The 24377-nt window shown below is 41.0% G+C and overlaps 1 protein-coding gene across 1 annotated transcript in view; it reads left to right on the top strand.

The window, feature by feature from the left end:
* Window positions 1–24377, top strand: part of LOC120534651 (zinc finger protein 721-like) — a 51800-nt gene that overhangs the window by 25012 nt on the left and 2411 nt on the right. Inside the window, exons 3-5 of the mRNA XM_039762242.1 lie at window positions 1204–2590; window positions 10497–10630; window positions 18410–18913. Coding sequence (XP_039618176.1) covers window positions 1204–2590; window positions 10497–10630; window positions 18410–18913 — 2025 coding nt within the window. The remainder of the gene's footprint in view (window positions 1–1203; window positions 2591–10496; window positions 10631–18409; window positions 18914–24377) is intronic.

Below are 24377 nucleotides of genomic sequence, written 5' to 3'. Positions count from 1 at the left end.
CCCTAAAGCATTAATGAGCAAGTTGTTCCTGTGCTCTTATGTATCTCAGCGTTGTTTTTACTTGGCAGTTCAGATTATAATTAAACCTGCATGTCAAAGGATTCAGAATTCAAATCCTCTGTTGTGTTTGAGAGTTTTCTGAAAGAGGTTTGACAATATTTTAGTAAAAATACACGTATTTGGGATGTTATGAGCATATCAATAGATGACTTGATATGCGGATTATGCAAAATGAGTAACGAGATTTTTCGTTTTCATGAACTATTTGATATCGTTTGATGTTGTCTAGAGTTGGCCACCATAACAGAAATTTTGTTATCTCCGTTCTGCATAAAAACATGAGATTAAGTTTTTATTCTCAGCCATCACTCCAAAACTATGTGGGGTAAATGACAGCTGACAAAAATATAATGCTGGAGTGGAGTGTTTCTTTGGGCTGAGAAGTGAAACTGCCACCAACAAAACTCAAGTACAGGGTGAGGCAGAAAGGACGGATGTCTTTGAAATGGCTAGAACTGACCACTATGTGGAGTGACAGATGTGCGGTAGGTGGCGTTAGGTTCGCGAAGCATTTTTTATTTTCTTTTTAGTTGAAGCCGTGGATGATAGAACACTGCATTTTTGCGTATGACTGTTTTGTCAAGAACAACCAATCTATTGGTTTAGTGTGAGTTTCGTTGCCATTTCAATATCCACAGAAATAAAGTTGTTCCCGCTCGTAACACTATCTTACGTTGGGTCAAAGCACTTTGTACACGAGGTACACTAATGAACAAAAGACCATCGGTTGCTACACGAACGGCATGTACCCCTGAAAATGTGGAAAGCATACGACTAGACCTTCTGCGCAGTGCAAGTCAATCTGCTCGGAAGTATTCTTCTGAACTTGGCCTCAGTAATCGTTTGGTAAGGCGTATTTTGCATTTAGACCTGCATTTCCATCCCTACAAATTGTCAAATGCTATTTCAATATGAACTCAAATCTTTCGATAAATTTCTTTGTAAGAAAAAATTAACAATTTTGTGATTTTGTAAAAAACGTCCGTCCTTTCTGCCTCACCCTGTATTAGGGCTGAAGCTCTATTGAATTTTGGGTTGATTATAATATATATACAGTATATATATCTTTGCCTCTTGTCACATCTCCTTTCATACTTTTTAAGCTCTCAAGTTTATGTAAATACTGTATGTGTCTTTCTGCAGATGTACAAGCTGGTGGCAGCTTTACCTTACCTTCATTGACCCAGACTTCCCTTCAGCACCAATCACGGCAGATGCTTCATAATGAAAATATGGAGAAATCAACGTTGGGATCAGAGATACCAGCCTCTGTTCAGGAAAGGTCTGTTGTAAAACAAACAAGTATAGATATAATCAACACTGAACTTCAGGTAATAAATTCTGCAAATGTGTTTGTCTGCCAAAAGTGGAGCAAAGATTTTAGACACAAAGCTAAATACAAAGATGGTAAATTGAGCCATTTGAGACAGAAAGTGTATTGTTGTTCTGAATGTGGCAAACGATTTTCCTCCAGTGGCCATCTTCACACCCACACAAGAGTTCACACCGGCGAGAAGCCATATTGTTGTTCGGAATGTGGGAAGCGGTTTTCTGACAATGGTCAATTTCAGAGACATGCAAGAGTTCACACTGGAGAGAGGCCATACAGCTGTCCCGAGTGTGGCAAACGATTCAAGTACAGTCGCAGTCTTCGGATCCACACAAGACTTCACACTGGAGAGAAGCCATACTGCTGTTCAGAATGTGGGAAACGGTTCCCACAGTTAAGTAACCTTCAGTGCCACATAAGAGTTCACACAGGAGAGAAACCCTATTGTTGTTCTGGATGTGGTGCACGATTCTCCACCAGTGGGCACCTTCAAATCCATAAAAGAATACATACAGGAGAAAAGCCCTATTGCTGTTCTGAATGTGGTAAGCGATTCTCTGACAACAGGCAATTTCAGAGACACACCAGAGTTCACACTGGAGAGAGGCCATACTGTTGTCCTGAATGCGGGAAACAATTCAAATACAGTAGCAGTCTCCATAAACACAAAAGACTTCACACTGGAGAGAAGCCATACTGCTGTCCTGAGTGTGGCAGACAGTTCTCACAGTTGAGCAATCTTCAGAGCCACACCAGAATTCACACGGGAGAGAAGCCATACTGCTGTTCTGACTGTGGCAGAGGATTTGCATCCAGCGGGCATCTACAGAGTCATGTTCGAACTCACACTGGAGAGAGGTCTTATTGCTGTTCTGAGTGTGGCAAACAATTCTATGATGAAAGTGGTCTTCGGAGACACGCAAGAATTCACACCGGCAAAAAGTCTTTCTGCTGCTCCGAATGTGGCAAGGGATTCTTGCGCCGGAGCAATCTTCAGAGACACACACAAATTCATACAGGAGAGAAGCCGTACTGCTGTTCAGAATGTGGCAAAGGGTTTTCCACCAGTGGGCATCTTCGGAACCACACAAGGACTCACACGGGAGAGAAGCCGTATTCTTGTTCTGAGTGTGGCAAGGGATTCTCTGACAGACGATGTCTTCAGATCCACTCAAAAATTCACATTGGAGAAGAGCAAAAATAATTAAGTAATTAAATCCTATAAGGAGCAAAATCTTCAGTGATCTACAAAAACTAACATATTAACTCGTGAGGACCTGATCCTCTGAGCGGTAAATGACAAACTCTGAATTCCGTATGGAGTACAAACATTAGGGAGCGAGAAACAGAAACACGGAAAATTCAGAGCAAGTTATTTAGAGCAATGGTGGTCTGCTCCTGTCCTCTTGAGGGAGGGGGGTGGTCTGGTACTCCTCCAGACCCCCCTGGCTGTGGGGTTTTATTCCAACTATTTCCACAATCAGTGCATCATTCTTATCTGTAACTGTTCACATGGTTTAGTGATTTAGATTAGATATTCTTAAATATTTGTTTTGTTTTCCATAATTTTAGAAAGTACATGATCTTCTGCAGTTTTCTTTGTAATCGTAGATTTTCTGTAGAGTTTGATCCCATAATTGTTTTCAAATGCTAATGATTAGCAATATGCAGTACAGTCGTGGCCAAAAGTTTTGAGAATGACCCAAGTGTTGGTTTTCACAAAGTTTGCTGCTTCAGTGTTTTTAGATCTTTTTATCAGATGTTTCTCTGACACACTGAAGTAGAATTACAAACATTTCATAAGTTTCAAAAGCTTTTACTGACAATTACATTACGTTTATGCACAGAGTCCATATTTGCAGTGTTGGCCCTTCTTTCTTTTTCCAGACCTCTGCAATTCACCCTGGCAGGCTGTCAATCAACTTCTGGGCCAAATCCTGAATAAATGGGACCAAAACATCCTCTCGAGAGCAACTTCTCCCAACCATCCAAGAACAGTTTGGTGACCCACAATGCCTTTTCCAACATAATGGAGCACCGGGCCATAAGGCAAAAATGATAACTATATTATATCACTGATAACTAAGTGGCTCAGGGAACAAAACAGCGAAATTTTGGGTCCATGGCCAGGAAACTCCTCATTAAGAACTTGTGGTCAATCCTCAAGAGGCGGGTGGACAAACAAAAACCCACCAACTCTGACAAACTCCAAGCATTGATTGTGCAAGAATGGGCTGCTGCCATCAGTCAGGATTTGGCCCAGAAGTTGATTGACAGCCTGCCAGGGCGAATTTTAGAGGTCTGGAAAAAGAAGGAAGGGCCAACACTGCAAATATGGACTCTGTGCATAAATGTAATGTAATTGTCAGTAAAAGCTTTTGAAACTTATGAAATGTTTGTAATTCTACTTCAGTGTGACAGAGAAACATCTGATAAAAAGATCTAAAAACACTGAAGCAGCAAACTTTGTGAAAACCAACACTTGGGTCATTCTCAAAACTTTTGGCCACGACTGTACTGCATATTGCTAATCATTAGCATTTGAAAACAATTACGGGATCAAACTCTACAGAAAATCTACGATTAAAAAGAAAACTGCAGAAGATCATGTACTTTCTAAAATTATGGAAAACAAAACAAATATTTAAATATTTTATTGTACATAAATGTAATGTAATTGACGATTAAAGCCTTTGAAACTTATGAAATGCTTGTAATTCTACTTCAGTATATCATAGAAACATCTGACAAAAAGATCTAAAAAGACTGAAGCAGTAAACCTGGTGAAAACCAACACTTAGGTCATCCTCAAAACTTTTGGCCACGACTGTACATACACACTTGGATGTGCTGGTCCTCTTACAGCTCATTAGTGCTGTATGCCTCCTGAAAAGTAACACAATGAAAGGCGTGTGTCCTCGTATACCTGTATGCCTTTGACATGTCATCCAGTAGAGCAAGTGTGAAAAGCAATCAAAGTGTGGTTTAATCTACAAAGATATACTAAAATGGCCTGGGCACATTTGTTAGGACACTGCAAAAAGACCGTAAATAATTACATTTCAGTGAGTTTCTCAAACTATCTGTTTTCTTGAATTTGTAGCACACGTGTCTCCAGTCGTGCAATCAGTCATTCAGCCTGTTTAAATGGAGACAAGTCATCACTCTGCTGTTTGGTGTCATTGTGTGTCCCACACTGAACATGGAACAGAGAAAGCAAAGGAGAGAGTTGTGTGAAGAGATCAGAAGGAAAATGACAGACAAGCATGTTAAAGGCAAAGGCTAGAAGACCATCTCCAAGCAGCTTAATGTTCCAGTGGCAGCAGTTGCAAATATTATTAAGAAGTTGAAGGTCCATGGGGCTGTAGGCAACCTCTCTGGACGCAGCCACAAGAGGAAGATTGAGCACAGAATGGGCAGAAGACAGTGGGAATGGCAGACAAAAAGCCAAGGACAACTTAACCAAAGAGATACTCCCAAGATGAACTCCCAAGAACCCAAGGGCCTTCTGATCGCACCATTCGTTTCTTTTTGAGTGACAGTGGGCTTAATGGAAGAAGACCCAGGAAGACTCCACTGTTGAAAGAAAAACATAAAAAAGCCAGACTGAAATTTGCAATAAAATGCATATTGATGAACCACAATGCTTCTGGGAAAATGTCCTTTGGACAGATGACACAGAACTGGACCTTTGTGGCAAGTGTGGTCGATGAAAGTCAGGAACGACAGGAGTCGAACACCAGTGTAAAGTAAAAAGCAATTTCTTTATTCTTGGTGAGCAGGAGGCTGCAGCACCTATCGGCTCAGTTTGCTACAGACAGCCCCCCCGTCGGCAGGGAGTTTCCCTCTTTTTATACCCAACTTGTTTACTAAACAAAAAGAGGAAATACGGCAGTTCATTTTGAGGTCACACAGAGTTTGCAAGTAGCTTAAGATGACGCATCTGATCAGTAAGTGCAGAAGTACACGGTCATCTTTAGATAAGAGGAACTGTCGGTACATCCACAGTCCCAGGTTCCCCATCCAGCTTAGGCTACGCAATTCAGCTATGGCTATTTTTACAGAGACAGCACACGTACTTCCTTATTCTTCTGCACCATCAGGGTTACAACACTTCAACGGCTATGTGGCAGTTACAATTCAAGAATCTTATTTCAGCTTGTAAAAGGATTAATGTTATACTGTCGGTTAATGCACAGGACATTCTTATTATAGCTTACATTTCACACATAATGATCATCATCATCATAATAATAATAATAATAATAATACATTTTATTTATACCTGCGGTGGGTTGGCACCCTGCCCAGGATTGGTTCCTGCCTTGTGCCCTGTGTTGGCTGGGATTGGCTCCAGCAGACCCCCGTGACCCTGTATTCGGATTCAGCGGGTTAGAAAATGGATGGATGGATGGATTTTATTTATACAAGGCGCCTTTCTGAAAACTCAAGGACACCGAACAAACAATAAATAAATAAAGACACAATTGTAAACAACTAAAAACATCAGAAAATATTTAAAACCAAACAAACACTGTAATCATAAAGAAAAAGTCATTTTAAACAGATGCGTTTTAAGTTCACATTTGAAGGATGAATATGATTTGATATTTCTAAGCTCGGCAGGTAATGAATTCCAGAGCTTGGGAACAAAACGGCTGAATGCTCAGCTCCCCATGGTGGTTAGACGGGCGAGAGGGACAGTCAGATGGATGGAGGAAGAGGATCTAAGGTTACGGGAGGGAATGGCAACATGAAGAAGGCCAGACAGATATGGAGGGGCGAGGTTATGAATGGCCTTAAATGTTAATAGCAGAAGCAAAGGAGTTATCAATAATAAGAGAAAGATTATTGGCTTTGGATAATGATGATTTTGAACCAATGAGGAGAACCTCAATTTTGTCAGTGTGTAATTTAAGAAAATTTGAAGAGAACCAGGATGTAATTTCAGCAATGCAGTCAATAAGCGAAGGTGGTGGAAAAGAGGAGGTTGGTTTAATGATCATCACAAATTTTACTGGTTATACAATATCAAAAGCTACTGTAAAAGTTAGTTTAGTACATTTGTCTTACAAGAATACACTCTTACAGCTTAGCGTCTGCATTGGGTTACATTTTGTTCGGTTGGCTTCACTCAAATTATTCTTTCTCACAAGTCATATCAGCTCTGCGTTCATAGGCAAAAAAAATTAGGATTTCAAAAGAAAGAACACCATAGTTCCTGTGAAACACGGAGAAGGCTCGGTTACGTTGTAGGGCCGCTTTTCTCGAGTGTGACACAGAATATCTCGAGTCTGTGCAGGGTGCAGTGAAACCTCAAGACTATCAAGACCTTCTGGAGTGAAACGTACTGCTCAGGGTCAGAAAGCTCAGTCGCAGGCGTAGGTCATGGCTCTTCCAACAAGATAATGACTCAAAACACACAGCTAAGAGCACCAAGAAGGGCTAAGAAGAAAATGCTGGACTATTCTGAAGTGGCCCTCGATGAGCCCTGATTTGAATCCTGCTGAATATCTTAGGAAAGAACTGAAATAGCAGCCTGGAGCAGCTTGACCAAGAAGAGTGGGCCACACGACCTGCGGCCAGGTGCAGACATCTCATGGAGAGGTCCGGGAATCTCTTTATTGCAAACTCGTGCAACAAGATACGAGGTAAAGGGTCCCACCCTGCCATTTTCATTTGTCTTATTATTTGGAATAACCTGTTGAATCCAAACTCTAAAGCAAAGTCTGACTACATTTCAGAATAAACAATGACGGGTGCCCGTTACTTTTGTCCGTTTCAGGTTATTTCGGTGAGAACTGTGGGTTCCTCTGTTTTCATGGAGGGGTATCAACAGATTTGTCCAAGGATGCAAAACACCCACCTTGCTAATGGGGAGTATAGGCTTCACTGCCATTTTGCCTCATCTGCTCGGTAGTCTTTGCTTGCATTTAGTTTTGTCTGAACTTTTATACAATTAAGGGAGCAAATTCATGGCAAAGACAATGCAAGAATTTAAAGATCAGGCAAACATACAAATATTTCAGAATTTCTTGGATAGAAAAGGGAGAACCCAATAAGCATGAGTTTTTCCTTTGGTTCCTCTCGGGTTTGTAAAGATGTGAAGGTTGGTTTAATGTTCTGCTACTGGATGGAAATTTGCAGGCCACAAGAGCAGGAAGAAAAAAAAAGGAGCAGAAGATGAAATTGTGACAAGAAACTTGGAGTCAACCAACCAAAGTGACAACACAGTCCTAAAACCGAGCTAAAATGCTCATTGCACAGAATGTCCAAATTAAGAATCACTTGTGAACATTTTGAAAAGTATGCACAGAGCTGGATGCAGAAGGCAGTGACACGCCACCTAGAAGATGATGTCACAGTGACATAAGGCATGTGGCAGCAGCAGAGCTCCTTTAGCAATGACAAAACTCCTAAAATGGCAGCACCCATTAAAAAAAACAACAAAAAACAGATCAAGAGTCCAGGCCAAGAGTTTAGGAAGAGAGAAATACTAGCTGCTGGACAAGGAGATACCAGGCTTGTGATGATGGAAGGACAGAGAATACTCCTTTGCATCCATCTTTACAGAGCATTTGTTTGTCCATTTGTTCCCTGTGCTGTAACTTTGGTTTAGAGTTAATACATTGGGAGTCATCAGCTGGTGTCACCACTCTGATCACCCGTAACGTCTGCAGAAGCCACGACGCCAAAGACTCCTGCTGCAGAAGAACATGCAACAGCTAAGTACGAGTACAGGCTCTCATCTTACTATATAAAAGCGGTTGGGATTGTCCTTCCGTCCCGTGAGTGCTACACAGGCGCGGAGTTTCACACACACCCCGTCCATTTTGCAATGCACGATGGGATTTGTAGTTTCGTTTTTCCAGGTAAAAGATGATTTTCTACTCCAGACTGTGCGATATCTTCTTCTTTCTTACTATATAAAAGCGGTCAGGATTGTCCTTCCGTCCCGTGAGTGCAAAGCGTAGCTGTATTCCGCTTATCACAGACTTACTACTTGCAGCTTGTGGTACGAAGCGACATGATGTGAGCAGAGTTCTGGTGCTCCCATCGTTCCCTTGCTTTTGTGCGCGATGCGCTGGAAAAATAGACAAAATTATGTCTCTGGAAATAATTAATGTTGATGGAGTCCAAATGCCTCACCGCGTAGTAAATATCAGGGGGGTTCAAAAGGGCGACCTCAATATAGAAAAAAAGTTTACATTTCATCACAAAAATAACAGAAACTACGAGTATTAAAGTAATACCGCTCAAATGCAATATAACCAAATGAATGAGTTTGTTTGTATAAAATATCCAATTGATCTACATATTGAATTGCCTTCAGAAGAGATCAACTTAAAAGTCGGTCGCCTTAAAAGGCGAAAAGTGGTGGTGTAAATGGGAACTGCAGGCATCCTGAAGCATGCAGTTTAAGGGGCTTTGTGTTTGGGGTGCACGCTGCACAGAAAGAGAGATGATCTTCAGCATCACCCCGACAAGACGCCTGCATTGACACTCAGACTGGCAGAAATGAGAACTCCGTGGACCGAAAAAGCTTTGAAGCAGCTCTGCATCGGGGCTTGACGGGACTCCTCCTCATCATCATACGTATCCTTAAAGAAGAGTGTTTTTTTTTAAATAATGGATTAAATACATTTTCTACTTATTATTGCTTTTATTGTGCTTTATTAATTCTGCTTTTTTGCAATTACAAGTGTACATTGTTTGATTGGCTCAAGGTCTGAGCCATATTGCCATAGGGGTTAGTGGAGAAGAAGGGAGACCCTCAACAAGCAGGCATCTGCTTTGGTAAGTGACACTCAGATCTGAAGATTATGCCAACTAGCAAGTCTCTCTGCGTGAGGGAGCTGTGAATGTGTGGGTGGGCGCTATAAAGCACTTACACACACAAGTCTCAGTTTTGCTTATTAAGGCAGCTGTCTGTGTACACACGGGGCGCCATAAAGCAGATGTACCTTCTATTTATGGACACACCGTTGTTAACTAGAACTACACTACATCAGTGAACTAAAATAACTGCCTCCATATTACAAGATGGATCCATCAATCATGTCTTAAAGTATGCACCTCTGCCTGCATTTTTTTGTCTTCCAGGATAATGACATTGGGAGCGGGACCCCTGTACCTGCACAGACTACTAATAAACTGTAAAAAAGCCCATTTTCCCCCTGTAGACTAAGTTCTATCTATTATATAGTGCCTTTCATCTAATTTTCACACCTAATGCTAAGAGTCTTTGTTCCAAAAGCAGGACAGTGTTTTTTAAAGTGGCTGTGGACGCCAGGCCCCTGGTTCAGCAGCTTTTCCGACAATGAAGGGCTGGTCAAGACAAACGGGATGCCGATTACTACAAGAGCAGCACCCCTTAGTGTTTCTTTGAACTGTGACACCTTTTGCTCCTAAATATTTGTTTATAAATTTTTAACTCACTCCATTTTGCTTGTTACCTTTTTTTTTTATGTCATTCTAAAATAGGCAGCTTCATTCATCTCCACATGAGAAGTGTGATTGATGGAAAGGGAGATTGGTCAGAAATGAACAATTTTCATAACTTTTTAGTAAAGTGTTCCATTGCATGGACTGTTCTTTGTGCAAAGAATGTGCCCTTTCAGTCATGTTCATTTTTCCATCCATCCATTATCTAACCTGCTTTATCCTAACACAGGGTCACGGGGGGTCTGTTGGAGCCAATCCCAGCCAACACAGGGCGCAAGGCAGGAAAGAAATCCCCGGGCAGGGCGCCAGCCCACCACAGCATGTTCATTTTTGAAGGGGATAACAGCCAGCAGGATGGCGCTTTGCATGTTGTGAATGTGGAGGATGCGTGTTGTCTCTGTGCCTTTGTTGGATTCTTCTCATATTCCTAAAAGTAGTGTTATTTAGGGTCGATGGCCGTTTCCAAATTGGATCTGTTTAACTGTAAAGGGATGAGTGTGTGACAAACTGGTGTTCCTTCCAAGCATGTTTGCTGCAGGGATGGGCTCCGGCCCAACTCGAATCTGAATTAACTGCATTTGAAAAGTTTAGGTTACCGTTATTCTGCGAAGTTGATTCCGGTAAGGTAGGAGGAACTTTTATTTTGACATCACTTATGCAGCTTACAGTTCCGGAAGGACATCTTTTCTGTTGCGGTTCTTGCAGGCTTCACACTGCCCGCGCGAGCCTTGAAGTGGAGACTCGAATGTTGCTTAGCCTGTGAGGCCCGGCTAGACATTACACAAAATAAAAAAGGTACGTAGCTAAATGACATATGGGAGAAGGCAATGGAGAAAAGCATGAGCGGAAACACCGGCCGTAGCCGTGGAAGCGGTCCGCGTCTCGACGGAGTTCCCCGGTCTTCTCGCCGACACGTTTGAGTTCACCAATGCGGACTCGCCGTTCTCTGCCTTTTCCGAATATTCAGATAATCCCCTGCGTGCCCGCCTGATGTTTTGCACACACTGAGCTCAAGTTAATGTGGACGGCTGTTTAAATCACGAGAGGTCCCACAGAGACGGACAACACACCTTGTGTTTTTATAAAGTGGACTTCCAGTAATTCACTTAGGAATACAGGATGCCACTTCTTGTTTTTTTTAAAGATTCTTGAGGCGTGGTTTTATCAAAAAATGAAATCTGATATGCCATCGAGGCTCTCTATCGATAACCCTTTTTAAACCAATTTAAATGACTATCTCAGTGTTTTGACTATTACAAATTCTAGCCTGCCTCAGTAATTTTGTCACTTGTTTGAGGGATCCAAATAAGGATTTCATTCTGCTACGTGGTTGACAGTACACTCGACTATAAAGTCACGTATCCATATCATATGCAGCAACTTTAATAAATGGCACAGTTCAGCTGATTTTTAAAAGGCTTTAAGTGACACAGTTATTAAGGGGATGGAAACAGTCGACTGCCTAAACCAGCGTTTCGCAACCTTTACGTATTTGCGACCCGAGTTTTCATAACAGTTTAAATCGCACCCCCCTAACGTTTTTTTTTTTTGAAAGGAGCTCACTAATACCAATTTATTCTTTTTTTAATTAATGATATATCATAGATGCATATTTTATTATACCTACTTAACTTTTATCGACATTTCTCTAACTCTATATTTATTTTTCTAGTATCAGAATGTAGTTTAAATTCATTTGTTTTGGTTTCAATAGATGTATTTTTTATGTTTTCAATTCTTGTTTTCTTTTTTTCACATCTTTGCGCCCCCCCCCCTTTTTGTTACTTAGCGCCCCCGTAAGGTGACCCGCCCCACAGTTTAAGAACCACTGGCCTAAACTACAGCAGCAGCATGAAAAACATCTTACAAAAAATAACTGCTGCAGCTGTGTCGTGACTAAACAATAATAAAAGAAACAGCAGGGTATTTATTTACATTAGACCTAACAGTAACTGCTTACCTCCAAACACATCAAACCCCTTAGATTTAACTTTGTTACAGTTTCTCCTGGGTGGCACGATGGCGCAGTGGTAGTGCTGTTGCCAGAGCACATCCCGGGTCCTCCCTGTGTGGACTTTGCATGTTCTCCCCGCGTCTGCCTGGGTTTCCTCCCACAGTCCAAAGACATGCAAGTTAGGTGAACTAAATTGGCCCGCATGTGTGTGTGTGTGAATTGACGCTGTGATGGGCTGGCGCTCCATCAAAGGTTTATTCCTACCTTGCGTCTTATGGTAGTTGGGATGGATGGGCTCTAACCTACAGTATCTCTCCCACCACGTGCGGCCCTGGTCTGGATTGAACTTGTTAGAAAATGACATGACAGTTTCTCCTCTTCTGTTTAAATGCAGTGTAGCTGCTTATGTTTGAGGTTTCCAAAGCTACTGAGTGGCAAGGTTCAAGAACTGAATATGACACGTACAGATTACACAATCGAAATCGCCCATTTTAAAATTTTGGAGTCAAAACAGTTCATTCATAATAAGGCCTAAATGAATGCACTCACTGCGGTGGGCTGGCACCCTGCCTGGGGTTTGTTTCCTGCCTTGTGCCCTGTGTTGGCTGGGATTGGCTCCAGCAGACTCCCGTGACCCTGTAGTTGGGATATAGCGGGTTGGATAATGGATGGATGGATGAATGAACACAAAAAAAGAACTTTGGTGTTTCAGTTTTGAGCTCTCTTATTTACTGTATGTTTCTTTAAGTTGCTTTTTTCATTACTGTTTGCATGCCATAGATGTTCTTATATAAGTTCAGAAAACTGTATGCCCTTCTACCTTGCATCTGAACAGTGACTCTGAACGTACTTTACTTTACAACATCAGCGCATCAGGGACGTTCCTTAAACATCGTGTAGGCAGGGGTGTCAAACTCAGACCCAGGATGGCGTGCAGTGTTTGCAGGGTTTTGTTCCAGCCACAGTCTTAATCAGTAACCAATTAACCGTCAGTTGTTACTATTTATTTATTATTTGTTGGTTGTTATTTTGGCCGTAATTTTAATTCTCTCGTTTTTGTTTTCTTTAACCTGCTGCAAAACAATAAAAGACATGCAAAGCAAGCCAACAGATAACCAGCTAACTCAGAGGCATCAAACCGCCATCCCCACTCCAGCCAATCTCGTACTGAGCTGTCAGTGAATTAGTAGGACTTGTTTGTGCTCTCGTTCGGACACACCAGTCATCTGAGAAACTCGAAGATCAAGTCATTCAAATGATTTGCACACCACAGTTAATCTCTCTAATCTCTCTCTCTCTCTCAGACCTTCATTTTTGCTTTTTAACTATTTTATTGAGACATATATGAGCTGTAAATGGGATTGAAGTTAACCTGTGCATCTGTTGGCTCAACTTGCATTTCATTATTATTTGGCTGCTGGCTAGAGAAAATAAATGAAATGTATATATAAAATAAAAATCAAGACAACATAACCAGTTCCATTAGTATTAATAGCTGGTAAAGAATGACGTCTGTAATGAAAACCTGCGGCCACTGGGGCCCTCCACCCTGTTATAGGGGGCTAAAGAAGACCTTGCATTGTGTATTGTATTTACTTTAAACAACACTTTAATAAAAACCCCATACAAATGGCTCTTCCGCTGTGGATTTTCTACAGTTTATCAGGCTACACAAAATAATGTATTTTTGGAAGCCAATAAGCTAAAGTTAAATATTAAAAGCTATTGTAGCTCTAGTGAAATGTGTTTGACGTAGAGTCATGTGTAAAACCTAGGACATAATAATAGGACATACACCCTAGGACATATTATTATTATTATTATTATCTGGTCCTTAGCAAGTTCTAAAATGATTTCAATCTGACCTCAGGTGTAGCACAACACACCACAGACTCCACCATGTCATTCTTTATTTAACAGAAATGGAGAAGCCGTGTGTGAAACACTAAGCACAGCCCAGGACTCAATAGCCAGTAGAAGCTCCTTTAGCAGCAGTAACGTGAAGTCATTGTTTTCTGCCTGACGTTCTCGGTCTCTCACGTTGTTGTGGAGGAGTTTTGGCCCTCTCTTCTCTACAGTGTTACTTCAGTCCATTTGTTAATGCACCGCTCTCGGAGGGTCCCGCCAGAGCATTTCAATCGGGTGGAGGTCTGGATTGTGACTGGGCCACTGCAGCACCTCGATTCTTTTCTTTTTCCGCCACTCAGTTGTAGATTTGCTTGGGATTGTTGTCCTGTGACATGACCCGATTTCGGCCAAGCTTTGAGGTGTTTTACAGATGGCCTCACATGTGACTCCAGAATATTTTTGGTATACAGAGGAGTTCACGGTCGACTCAATCACTGCATGGTGCTCAGGTCCTTTGGCTACAAAACAAGCCCAAATCATCAGCCCTCCATCACTGTGCTTGGCAGTTGGCGTGTGGTGTTTGTGCTGATATGCTGGGTTTAGTTTTCACCATACAATACAATTTATTTTTGTATAGCCCAAAATCACACAGGAAGTGCCGCAATGGGCTTTAACAGGCCCTGCCTCTTGACAGCCCCCCAGCCTCGACTCTCTGAGAAGACAAGGAAAAAATTTCCCCCCCAAAAAAAAAAAACTTGTAGGGAATAAAGGGAAGAAACCTTGGGAAAGGCAGTTCAAAGAGAGACCCCTTTCCAGGTAGGTTGGGCATGCAGTGGGTGTCAAAAGAAGGGGAGCAATACAATACAATACACAGAACAGAACAAATCCTCAATACAGCATAAAAATAAAAATTTTAGAAGTACGGAGCAGAATTTCAAGACAAGGATGCCCTTTGTCACCGCTGCTGTTTGCAATTGCCATTGAACCACTGGCAATACATTGTCGAAATACTGATCAGATAAAGGGGATTAGCAGAGAAGGACTAGAACAGAAAATCTCATTATATGCAGATGACATGGTACTGTATATATCGGACCCAGAAAATTCTGTGCCTGCAGTCTTAGCAGCACTCACAGAATTTCAAAAGCTCTCTGGTCTCAGAATTAATCTGAATAAAAGTGTACTCTTTCCGTGAATTCGCAAGCATATAATATTAGATTAGACACCCTACCTTTTATCATTGCAGAACAGTTTAAATACCCGGGTAAACATCACAAGTAAACATAAAGCTCTTTATCAACAAAATTTCGTCGTCTGCATGGAAAAAATTAAACAAGACTTGCATAGATGGTCAACCCTTCATCTCACACTAGCTGGAAGAATTAACACTGTTAAGATGAATATTCTTCCTAAGCTCCTTTTTTTATTTCAAAACATACCAATATACATTAATAAATCGTTCTTTAAGCAATTAGATTCAACAATAACCTCATTTATTTGGAATTCTAAACATCCACGCATCAAAAGAGCGACCCTACAAAGACAAAAGGCAGAAGGCGGCATGGCTCTACCTAACTTCCAGTTTTATTACTGGGCAGCAAATATACAGTCGATAAGAACCTGGACACAAATAGAAGAACATACACAGGCTTGGACCACAATAGAAGTAAAATCCTGCAGTACTTCTTTGTATTCCTGCTCTGCTCCAATAAACACACGTTATCGGCAATACACTAATAACCCAATTGTGCTCCACTCACTTAGAATCTGGAACCAATGTAGAAAGCATTTTAAGACGGAGAAGCTTCTTTCTGTGGCACCCTGCAAGAGAACCACCTCTTTCAACCTTCACAAACATATGCAGTTTTAATATCTGGAAAAATTTGGAATTAACTTGCTTAGAGATCTTTATATAGACAACGTCTTTGCATCCTATGAACAATTACATTCCAAATTTAACATTCCAGCTACACATTTCTTTCACTATCTTCAAATCAGGAACTTTGTTAAACAGAACCTTCCAGATTTTCCTCATCTTGCACCCTCATCCACGCTGGAAAAATATTGCTCAATTTTGAGGAATTAGACTCCATCTCTACAATATATAAAATCATTTTACAATCCCTTCCTTTCAAAGATCCAAGAGGACACTGGGAAAATGACCTCTCAATTAATATATCAGAAAAGGACTGGAAAGTAGCAATGCAGAGAATTCACTCAAGCTCCATATGCAAAGCATACAATTATACAACTCAAAATTATATATCATCACATCTGTCTCGACTAAAACTCTCCAAAATGTTTCCAGGGCATGATCCAACCTGCGAACGTTGCAACCAAGTTCCAGCCTCACTAGGTCACATGTTCTGGGCCTGCTCCAAATTAACATTATTCTGGACAAAAATTTTTAATTACCTCTCAGACAGTCTTGGACTCACAATCCCTCCTAACCCATTAACAGCTGTGTTTGGGGTTCTTCCAGAGGGCTTAAAGTGGAGAAGGACAAACAAATTGTGATTGCATTCACTACACTGTTGGCACGCAGACTTATTCTGATAAACTGGAAGAACCCAAACTCTCCTCTTTAAGTCAGTGGGAAACCGATGTGTTATATTATTTGAAATTGGAAAAATCAAATACTCAGTTAGAGGATCTGTGCAGACTTTTTTCAAAACATGGCAGGATCTAATCAGTAATATTTTAAAATAAGTTTATAAAGCACAGAGAATTTATTAATTTAGGTATTTCTACAAGCCTTAAATTTTACACCGTTTGGCTTGCTCTCTCTCAGGGTGGGGATCGATCTGTTCTTAACATAATTTTTTTTTGTAAAACTTGATTGCTATGTATTGATTGTAATAAAATTAATAAATAAAAAAAAAAAAAAGAAGTAATGGAGCAGAATTTAACAGTAGATGATATCACATAATAAGATTTGGATATTTTTAGAGTCCTGGAGACCTCATCCATCAAGCTGCCTCCCCATTTGGCCATTCCACGGCTGAAACATTGCTCCGATGAAAGGACCCCTCTTTCCCACGATTCCTGCGATCCTCCATCAGGGATGACTTTACGATAGGCAGGCAAACAACTTGGCAGGTGGGCCGTGGCACCAATTGGCACATTTGACGTGGTGCTCTGCATTATAGCCAGACATCTCCACTTTGGTCTCGTCTGTCTACAGGACGTTGTTCCACAAGTCTGGTGGTTTGTTCAGATGCAGCTTTGTAAACCTAAGCTGTGCTGCCATGTTCTTTTAAGAGAGAAGAGGCTCTCTCCTGGCCACCCTTCGAAACAAGCCATACTTGTTCAGTCTTCTCCTAATTATTCTGTCATGAACTTTAACATCTAACATGCCAACTGAGGCCTACAGAGTCCGAGATGGATCTCTTGGTTTTTTTTTTGCAGTTTTTCTGTGCATTGCACAGTCTAACAGGAGTGCATTTGCTGGGACGTCCACTCCTGGGAAGACTGGAAACTGCCTTGAATGTTTTCCACTTGTGAATAATCTTTCTCAATGTAGAGTGATGGACTTCAAGTTGTTTGGAAATGGCCTTATAACCCTTCTCAGACTGATGGGTAGTAACAACTGTTTCTTTAAGATCCCTGCTTTGATGTCTCCTTGGCATGGTGTTAACACACAGCTGAATGCTCCAGACCAGCAAACTGCCAGAACTTCTGCTTTTATTGTGGTTGTCACGCTTCCTGATGATCAATTAATCAAGTGCATTTGATGAGCAGCACCGGGCTGCCACTTACCCACTTAATTCCTATGGAAGCAGTAAGGGTGGACTTCATTTGTCACACACTGCTTCTGCATTTTGGCTTAGTTTATGTTAAATAAATACAGGGCGTTCCAGATCTAATTATGCAATTGTGAAAAGACGAACACATCCCACCCGCTGTTCGACTGACAACCGTCTCCCCGCCATTTTGGAATGCAGGGCAGGTGCTGCCATCTATCGGCAACAAAAATAAGTTTTTTGTGAATTCTCTATGTAATAAACTTAAGTTATAGTGTAATGAAAATTGCATAATTAGATCTGGACCACCCTGTACAGGATGAGTCAAAATTGTGTTAACATTTGAATGGCAAAAACAAATTTATTCACAAAATATACTTCATATGTGTAAGATGCTTTACAGGAATGTCTCAACCTGTTCGCCATCATGTTCAACACGTGTACCATATGTGGCACATAATATATATATATATATATGTATATAGATAGCAGTACCGTTGGTGTTCACACCATTTGGACTCCCCCTGTAATGATACTGCGTGATGTGTCAGGTGTTGATGTTCGGCTGAGGTTGTATTTACCTCATTTTAGGACCTGCTAAGGACCAGATGATTTTTTATTATGTCTTGATATCTAAAACCTTAGAATTGAAAATTCTTTTTCACACGACTGTATTTGGGAGGTGGTGGTCATGTTTGATCTAATATAAGATGTCACTGTTACTCTTGTTTGATTCATCAGGTCTTATTTTTGGGTACATTTGCAAAAAGCATGGACGCACCATTCGTTGCCAGGTCTGTGTGCGTGAAACGACAGAGCTCCCAGGACTGATTATGCTGAACTATGGTACTCTTAAAGGAGATTTGTAGGGAAAGTTAAATTATTTAAAATAAAATACACCTTATACATTTTTAACTTTTCAAAAACTCAAATTAAAAAAACAAAACACCATTGAATTTTCTAAACTGTCACATTTCTATATGACGTCAGTTACGGCTTTATCTGAATTCTACTCTGGTCTGCCTACAGATAAAAAAAGAAGCTGCCATTACCAGCTGTACACCATGGAGGAAGTTTACCCAGCTGTCCAGGAACCTCTAGATGTGGGATATAAATGTGAGGAAGGAGCCAAAGAAGAGACGTGTGATAAAGAGGGAGAGAAGAATGTAACACGGCACAGGGGTTCACTTTCCATGAACAGTGCAGATAAAAGAAACAAGGCTATTAAAAAAGAGGACTGTGAGTGGGACTCTGCACACCTTCAACAGGAGTGTGGCAGCATTAAAGTGGAGGATTGTGATAAGGAGGCACTTGAGTTCAAAAAAGACTCCACGCTAACTTCTCACAACACCAACATGCAGAAAAATGAAACTGCAAAGGGCATAAAGGAAGAAGACGACCTTAAACCAGAGTCTGACTTTCAGGCTTTTTCTCCTACTAAAGAGGATCCTGGATTAGAGTCCACGGCCTATGCTGTCCATAGGAAGTCAATGAAAAAATCCATGGAAATATCAACAAGTCTTTCTGGAGAAGGTAGGTGCTAAGATTAAAATACAACAACAACAACAAAAAAGTCAGCCTAACGCTATTGGTGAATGTGATTAACGTGATGACTGCTCCATTTTATTGAAATGCGGGCTTGCTGTGATCAGCGAACTCTGTGCTATCAAGTTAAAACTCTTGAACTGAACGAATTGTTTATCTCCATGGAATTCTTTGCTTTTTATGCCCTTACAACACTAAAATTGGCAGTGTGGATCTCGAGAAGTGCTAGTAAAGATGCCATTGTGAGGGTGGTCAGATGGGGGGGCGTGCAGAACGACTCGGAGGAGGTTTTAACTGCAAGCATGCAAGAAGCATGTAATGCAGAAAGCATTTGATAAGGTGCCACATGAGAGGTTGGGCATGAAACTAAGAGAAGTGGGAGTTCAGGGTGATGTTTGTAGGTGTGTACAGAATTGGCTCAGACACAGGAAGCAGAGGGTGATGGTGCGAGGAACCTCATCAGAACTGGCCGATGTTAAGAGTGGTGACCAGCAGGGGTCAGTGCTAGGGCCATTGCTATTTTTAATAAATATGAATGATTTAAATAGGAATATAAGTAACAAGCTTGTTAAGTTCACAGATGATACCAAGATAGGTGGACTAGCAGATAATTTGGAATCTGTTATATCATTACAGAAGGACTTGGAGAGCATACAGGCTTGGGCAGATTTGTAGCAGATGAAATTTAATGTCAGTAAACGTAAAGTATTACACATAGGAAGTAAAAATTTTAGGTTTGAATACACAATGGGCGGTCGTAAAAATCGAGAGTACACCTTATGAGAAGGATTTAGGAGTCATAGTGGACTCTAAGCTGTCAACTTCCAGGCAGTGTTCAGAAGCCATTAAGAAGGCTAACAGAATGTCAGGTTATATAGCGCCTTGATGTGTGGAGTACAAGTCACAGGAGGTTCTGCTCAACCTTTATAACACACTGGTGAGGCCTCATCTGGAGTACTGGGTGCAGTTTTGGTCTCCAGGCTACAAAAAGGACATACCAGCTAGAAAAGGTCCAGAGAAGAGCGACTAGGCTGATTCCAGGTCTACAGGGGTTGAATTATGAGGAAAGATTAAAAGAGCTGAGCCTTTAGAGTTTAAGCAAAAGAAGATTAAGAGGTGACATGATTGAAGTGTTTAAAATTATGAAGGGAATTAGTACAATGGATCGAGACTTGTATTTTAAAATGAGCTCATCAAGAACAAGGGGGCACAGTTGGAAACTTGTTAAGGGTAAATTTCACACAAACATTAGGAAGTTTTTCCTTTAAACAGAGGACAGTAGACACTTGGAATAAGCGACCAAGTAGTGTGGTAGACAGTAAGACGTTAGGGACTTTCAAAACTCGACTTTTTTTTGAAGAAAGAAGTGGATTGGACTGGTGAGCTTTGTTCTTGTCTTGATTATTCTATTGTTCTAATGTAATCATTAAAGTTTCTCTAGTATTTTCAATTCAAAGCACTGCAACAATTTTTTAATGCGTAAAGGAAATAAAGTAGACTCCCAAGTTAACATTCTCATATTTAGCATTTTCCTATATTTTCGCCCAGAAGCTTCATTTATAAAGCTTGCATACGCACAAAAAAAGGCTCAAAATGTTTCCACGCCACTTCCCATGCAAACGTCAGGATTTATGAAAGGAAGCTTGGCAGGAGAACACGGGCACATTTACAGCAACTCGGACCCACGCGTACACAGCATTTTGGAGAAACCTGGAAAGGTTTCGATCCAAGTAGGGAAATGCAGCCAAGCCAGCTAAACGACGACTCGCACGTGTAATTCATATCACTGGGCCACTATTACAATGTGCACTGACGTGACAAACATTAAACCTGAAAAGTAATGAACAGGATATACCGGCTGTATTTTTAGACCCTGCTGCATTTTTGCACTGAAGAACTTTTTATTGGTTTTTTGTCAGTTGTCCCTTCTCGGTCAACTGGCCGGCAGGTCAGGAATATCTCGGCCAAGGCTTCACTCCATAATGCCTGCTGCACTTGGAAGCCATTAACTGACTAGTGAAGAACTACAGCTGGCATGTTGTTACCAACATCAAAAGGCAATTGGCAGCAGGGTCCGGTTTTCTTAACATAAGCGGAGCATAAAGGGCACCTAGCGAGAATGAAGCTGCCTTTGTTAACCGTGAGCAGTTACTTTCCATTCATGCACACGTCTTCAGTGGTGCCAAGACGATACTGTCAAACATCTTGTGTCCGTTGGCCTGAGTCAAGCTACGATTTGTTTATTTTGAGGCAAACTAGCTTTGGCAGACGTGATGGTGCTGTACTTGGTGACGGCTGGCTTGTCAGCGTGTTAAATGGCTGCACCCTCAGTGTTTCGTTTGGCCTGTGGTATCCATTGTAACAGCAATCAGGTCATTACATGTGACATGCCAGGTGATAGACGCTGACCCCCAGAATGCAGAGGAGAGGAGCTACAATGCCACGTGTGATCTTGCAGTTGCAGAGAGCATCCTGATACTCTTGAATGCAGGAGGCGGGGGTCTTGATGTTTCAGGGCAGTGTTTGAGGGGTTTTCACAAGGCGAGTGGGATTTATGAAGGGTGAATTGTGTAGATATGTGTGTGTACGGCAGGTTTTTCGCATCAATGTAAATTCACACTCTAACCCACACCAAGTTTTATAAATGAGGCCCAGCATATTGGTGAGCTCATCATGGCAAGTTACTGAAATACAAAATGTAAAATCGTAGCTGTTGTTTGGAGCACAATTACGGTATAATATTAATAAAAGTAAGGTGGAAAGAATGAAGAACTGGCCTGCCTCCATATAATAAGGAAAGTTTGATTGCTTTTGAATAAGAATGACGAACTGTCGCGGCTCATGGCGAGTGAGGGTCCATAGCAGGTGCTATCTGAACGCTGGGCAGACTTGAACAATGAGCAGTGGTGTAAAATGGAGCATGTTACAGTTAAAAGTAAAATTTGATCTTCAGATTTAGAAATATTGGCTGTTGGAAATTTGAAATGCCTAAGGAGATACTGAAATAGTGAAAGATATCTCTCTATTATATAAAAAAAATCCTGGGACGAGATGTGACTTTTTCCAGAGAGAGACACTTTCACATCCTGTGAGATGAGACTTTGTGCCAAGAGATTTAACCACAGCCGGGGCCGGAAATAAAAGACAAAGAGAAGATGACAAAGTAGAACGTCGTAAAGAATTCAAAAACGTTGGTGTGATACACATGCAGAGCAGGTTAGAGATAATGGAAGTACAAAAATTCGTAAGTCTCAAAAAAATGATAGTAAAGATCGCATTGGCGCAAGCAAACGGAAATTATTACTCGGTGAAATAATGGAATCGCGAAAACAACAACAACAACAAACATTTATTTCTATAGCACGTTTTCATACAAACAGTAGCTCAAAGTGCTTTACGTAATAAAGAATAGAAAAATAAAAGACACAATAAGAAAACAAAATAAATCAACATTAATTAACATCGAATAAGAGTAAGGTCCAATGGCCAGGGGGGACAGAAAAAAACAAAAAAACTCCAGACGGCTGGAGAAAAAATAAAATCTGTAGGGAATCCAGACCATGAGACCACCCAGTCCCCTCTGGGGAAACGAGATCAAATATATTGTTCGGCTTTAAACTTTAAGTCGGGAGTTGTAGATCGTCTAATTCGTGTCGCCATCAGGGAAAAGTAGTGTTTCATCCTAATGAAGAGGCGTATCCACGAGAAATAAAAGATTTGTTGTTTGGTGAAGGTGAATTTCACATATGCGAGCGGCAGGGACGTGAAGCGGCTGGCGTGTAGCGCAGGCTGCGGGGTTGGTGAGCGAAGCCGCCTAGTTAAAAGAAAAAATGAAACCAAGATAAATTCTGTCAGAACTTATTCCACCTTTATTACAAAATAGCAATCCATACAAAGAAAGTGAAAACAAATCAGAAACTGTTTAGTGAAAATTGATTGTTATCACGTGTAGGGAACAACCAGTACTGGCCAAGAAATCCTGCAGCTCCTTTAATGTTGCTGTAAGGCCTCTTGGTGGCCTACCTGACCAGTTTTCTCCTTGTCTTCTCATCAGTCTTGGAGGGATGCCATCATCTTGGTACAGTCACTGTGGATTCATATTTTCTCCACTTGTTGAAGACTTTTCACGGTGCTCCATGGGATGTTTAATGCTTTGGATTCTTTTTTGTACCCCTGTCCAGATTGATCATTTCCCATGATGAGATCCCGGTCATGGTTTAAAAGCTCTTTGCGGACCATGGCTTTTATGAGTATGTTGCAACCAAGAGGTTATCCGAATAATCCTACAGGTAAACTTTACCTCAGCTCCATCACAGCCACTTGAATTGATGTCAGGTGTATACCAACTACTTTTTTTTTTTTTGTTTCCTTTTTCACTCAACAGTTTCTGATTTGTTTTCACCTTCTTTGTCTAGATTGCATTTTTGCAATCAAGATGGAATAGGTTCTGACAGGATTTCTATTGGTTTCATTTTTTATTACACAAAATCTGCGATTTTGACAGGGGTGCGTAGACTTTTTATATCCACTGTAAGTTAACATCATGCCGATTAATGTTTATATTCATCACTTTTCAAACAGGGACTCAGCAACAGAAATGATTTACTCCGTTACCAACACTCTAGTGATGAATCATTCCAACCGTGCAGTTATAATATGTCACGCATTCCATAGGACTCTGGGAGGAACAGTGACAAACATCTATCAGTATGCGTCATGCTCCACGTGGACACAATAAGCAGAAGACGCTTTATGTAAATGTTATAGGTCTGTACTGGTGAACCTGTGGTCAGATCTGCCCAGATCTTACGCCCACCTACAAGCCTGGTGTTAGACGGCAGCAGCTCTCTTATCAGTAGCCAGGCCAAAAGTCCTTGTGTGTGTCTGTTGAGGTAGGGTTTGTTGTTTATAATATTTAGTTTTTTCTTCAGCTTCAGTAAAGTCTTAATTTCTCTTAAGGTACAAAGTGCCCCCAAAAAATCTCTGTCTAATTCTGTGATAAATTGAAAGTAATGTAGAAAGCAAACTTTTCAAGTTGAGGGATATATATATATATATATATATATAAAAACTCAATGTGTGTGTGTGTGTATATGTATGTATGTTCCAGCATCACCTCCGAATGGCTGGAGCAATTTTCATGACACTCGGTACACTCCTTCTGGGTAGGGTGGGAAGTGATCTTGCGGTCTTGTATGCATATTATCACCCAGTGGACACTCGGAATGACCACCAGAGGGCGAACTGGAGGTGACTGCTAGCATTCTTTATGTTTGAGCAGCACTGCGCCCCTGTTGCTTTTCAAATTAAATAGAGTTGGCCGGTTCCGAGTGTCAACTGGATGATAACATACATACAAGACCGCAAGACAAGCACATTAGTGAGTCTTCATTGTTTGTTCATTTATTTTTAAAGTTGCTTTTTTTTTTTTTTAATTTTACTCAAACGATTA

The sequence above is a fragment of the Polypterus senegalus genome, chromosome 8, assembly GCF_016835505.1.
Source record: "Polypterus senegalus isolate Bchr_013 chromosome 8, ASM1683550v1, whole genome shotgun sequence".
Classification (NCBI taxonomy): domain Eukaryota; kingdom Metazoa; phylum Chordata; class Cladistia; order Polypteriformes; family Polypteridae; genus Polypterus; species Polypterus senegalus.
The sequence above is the reverse complement of the archived record's forward strand: the minus strand, read 5'-3'. Positions and strand labels throughout refer to the sequence as shown.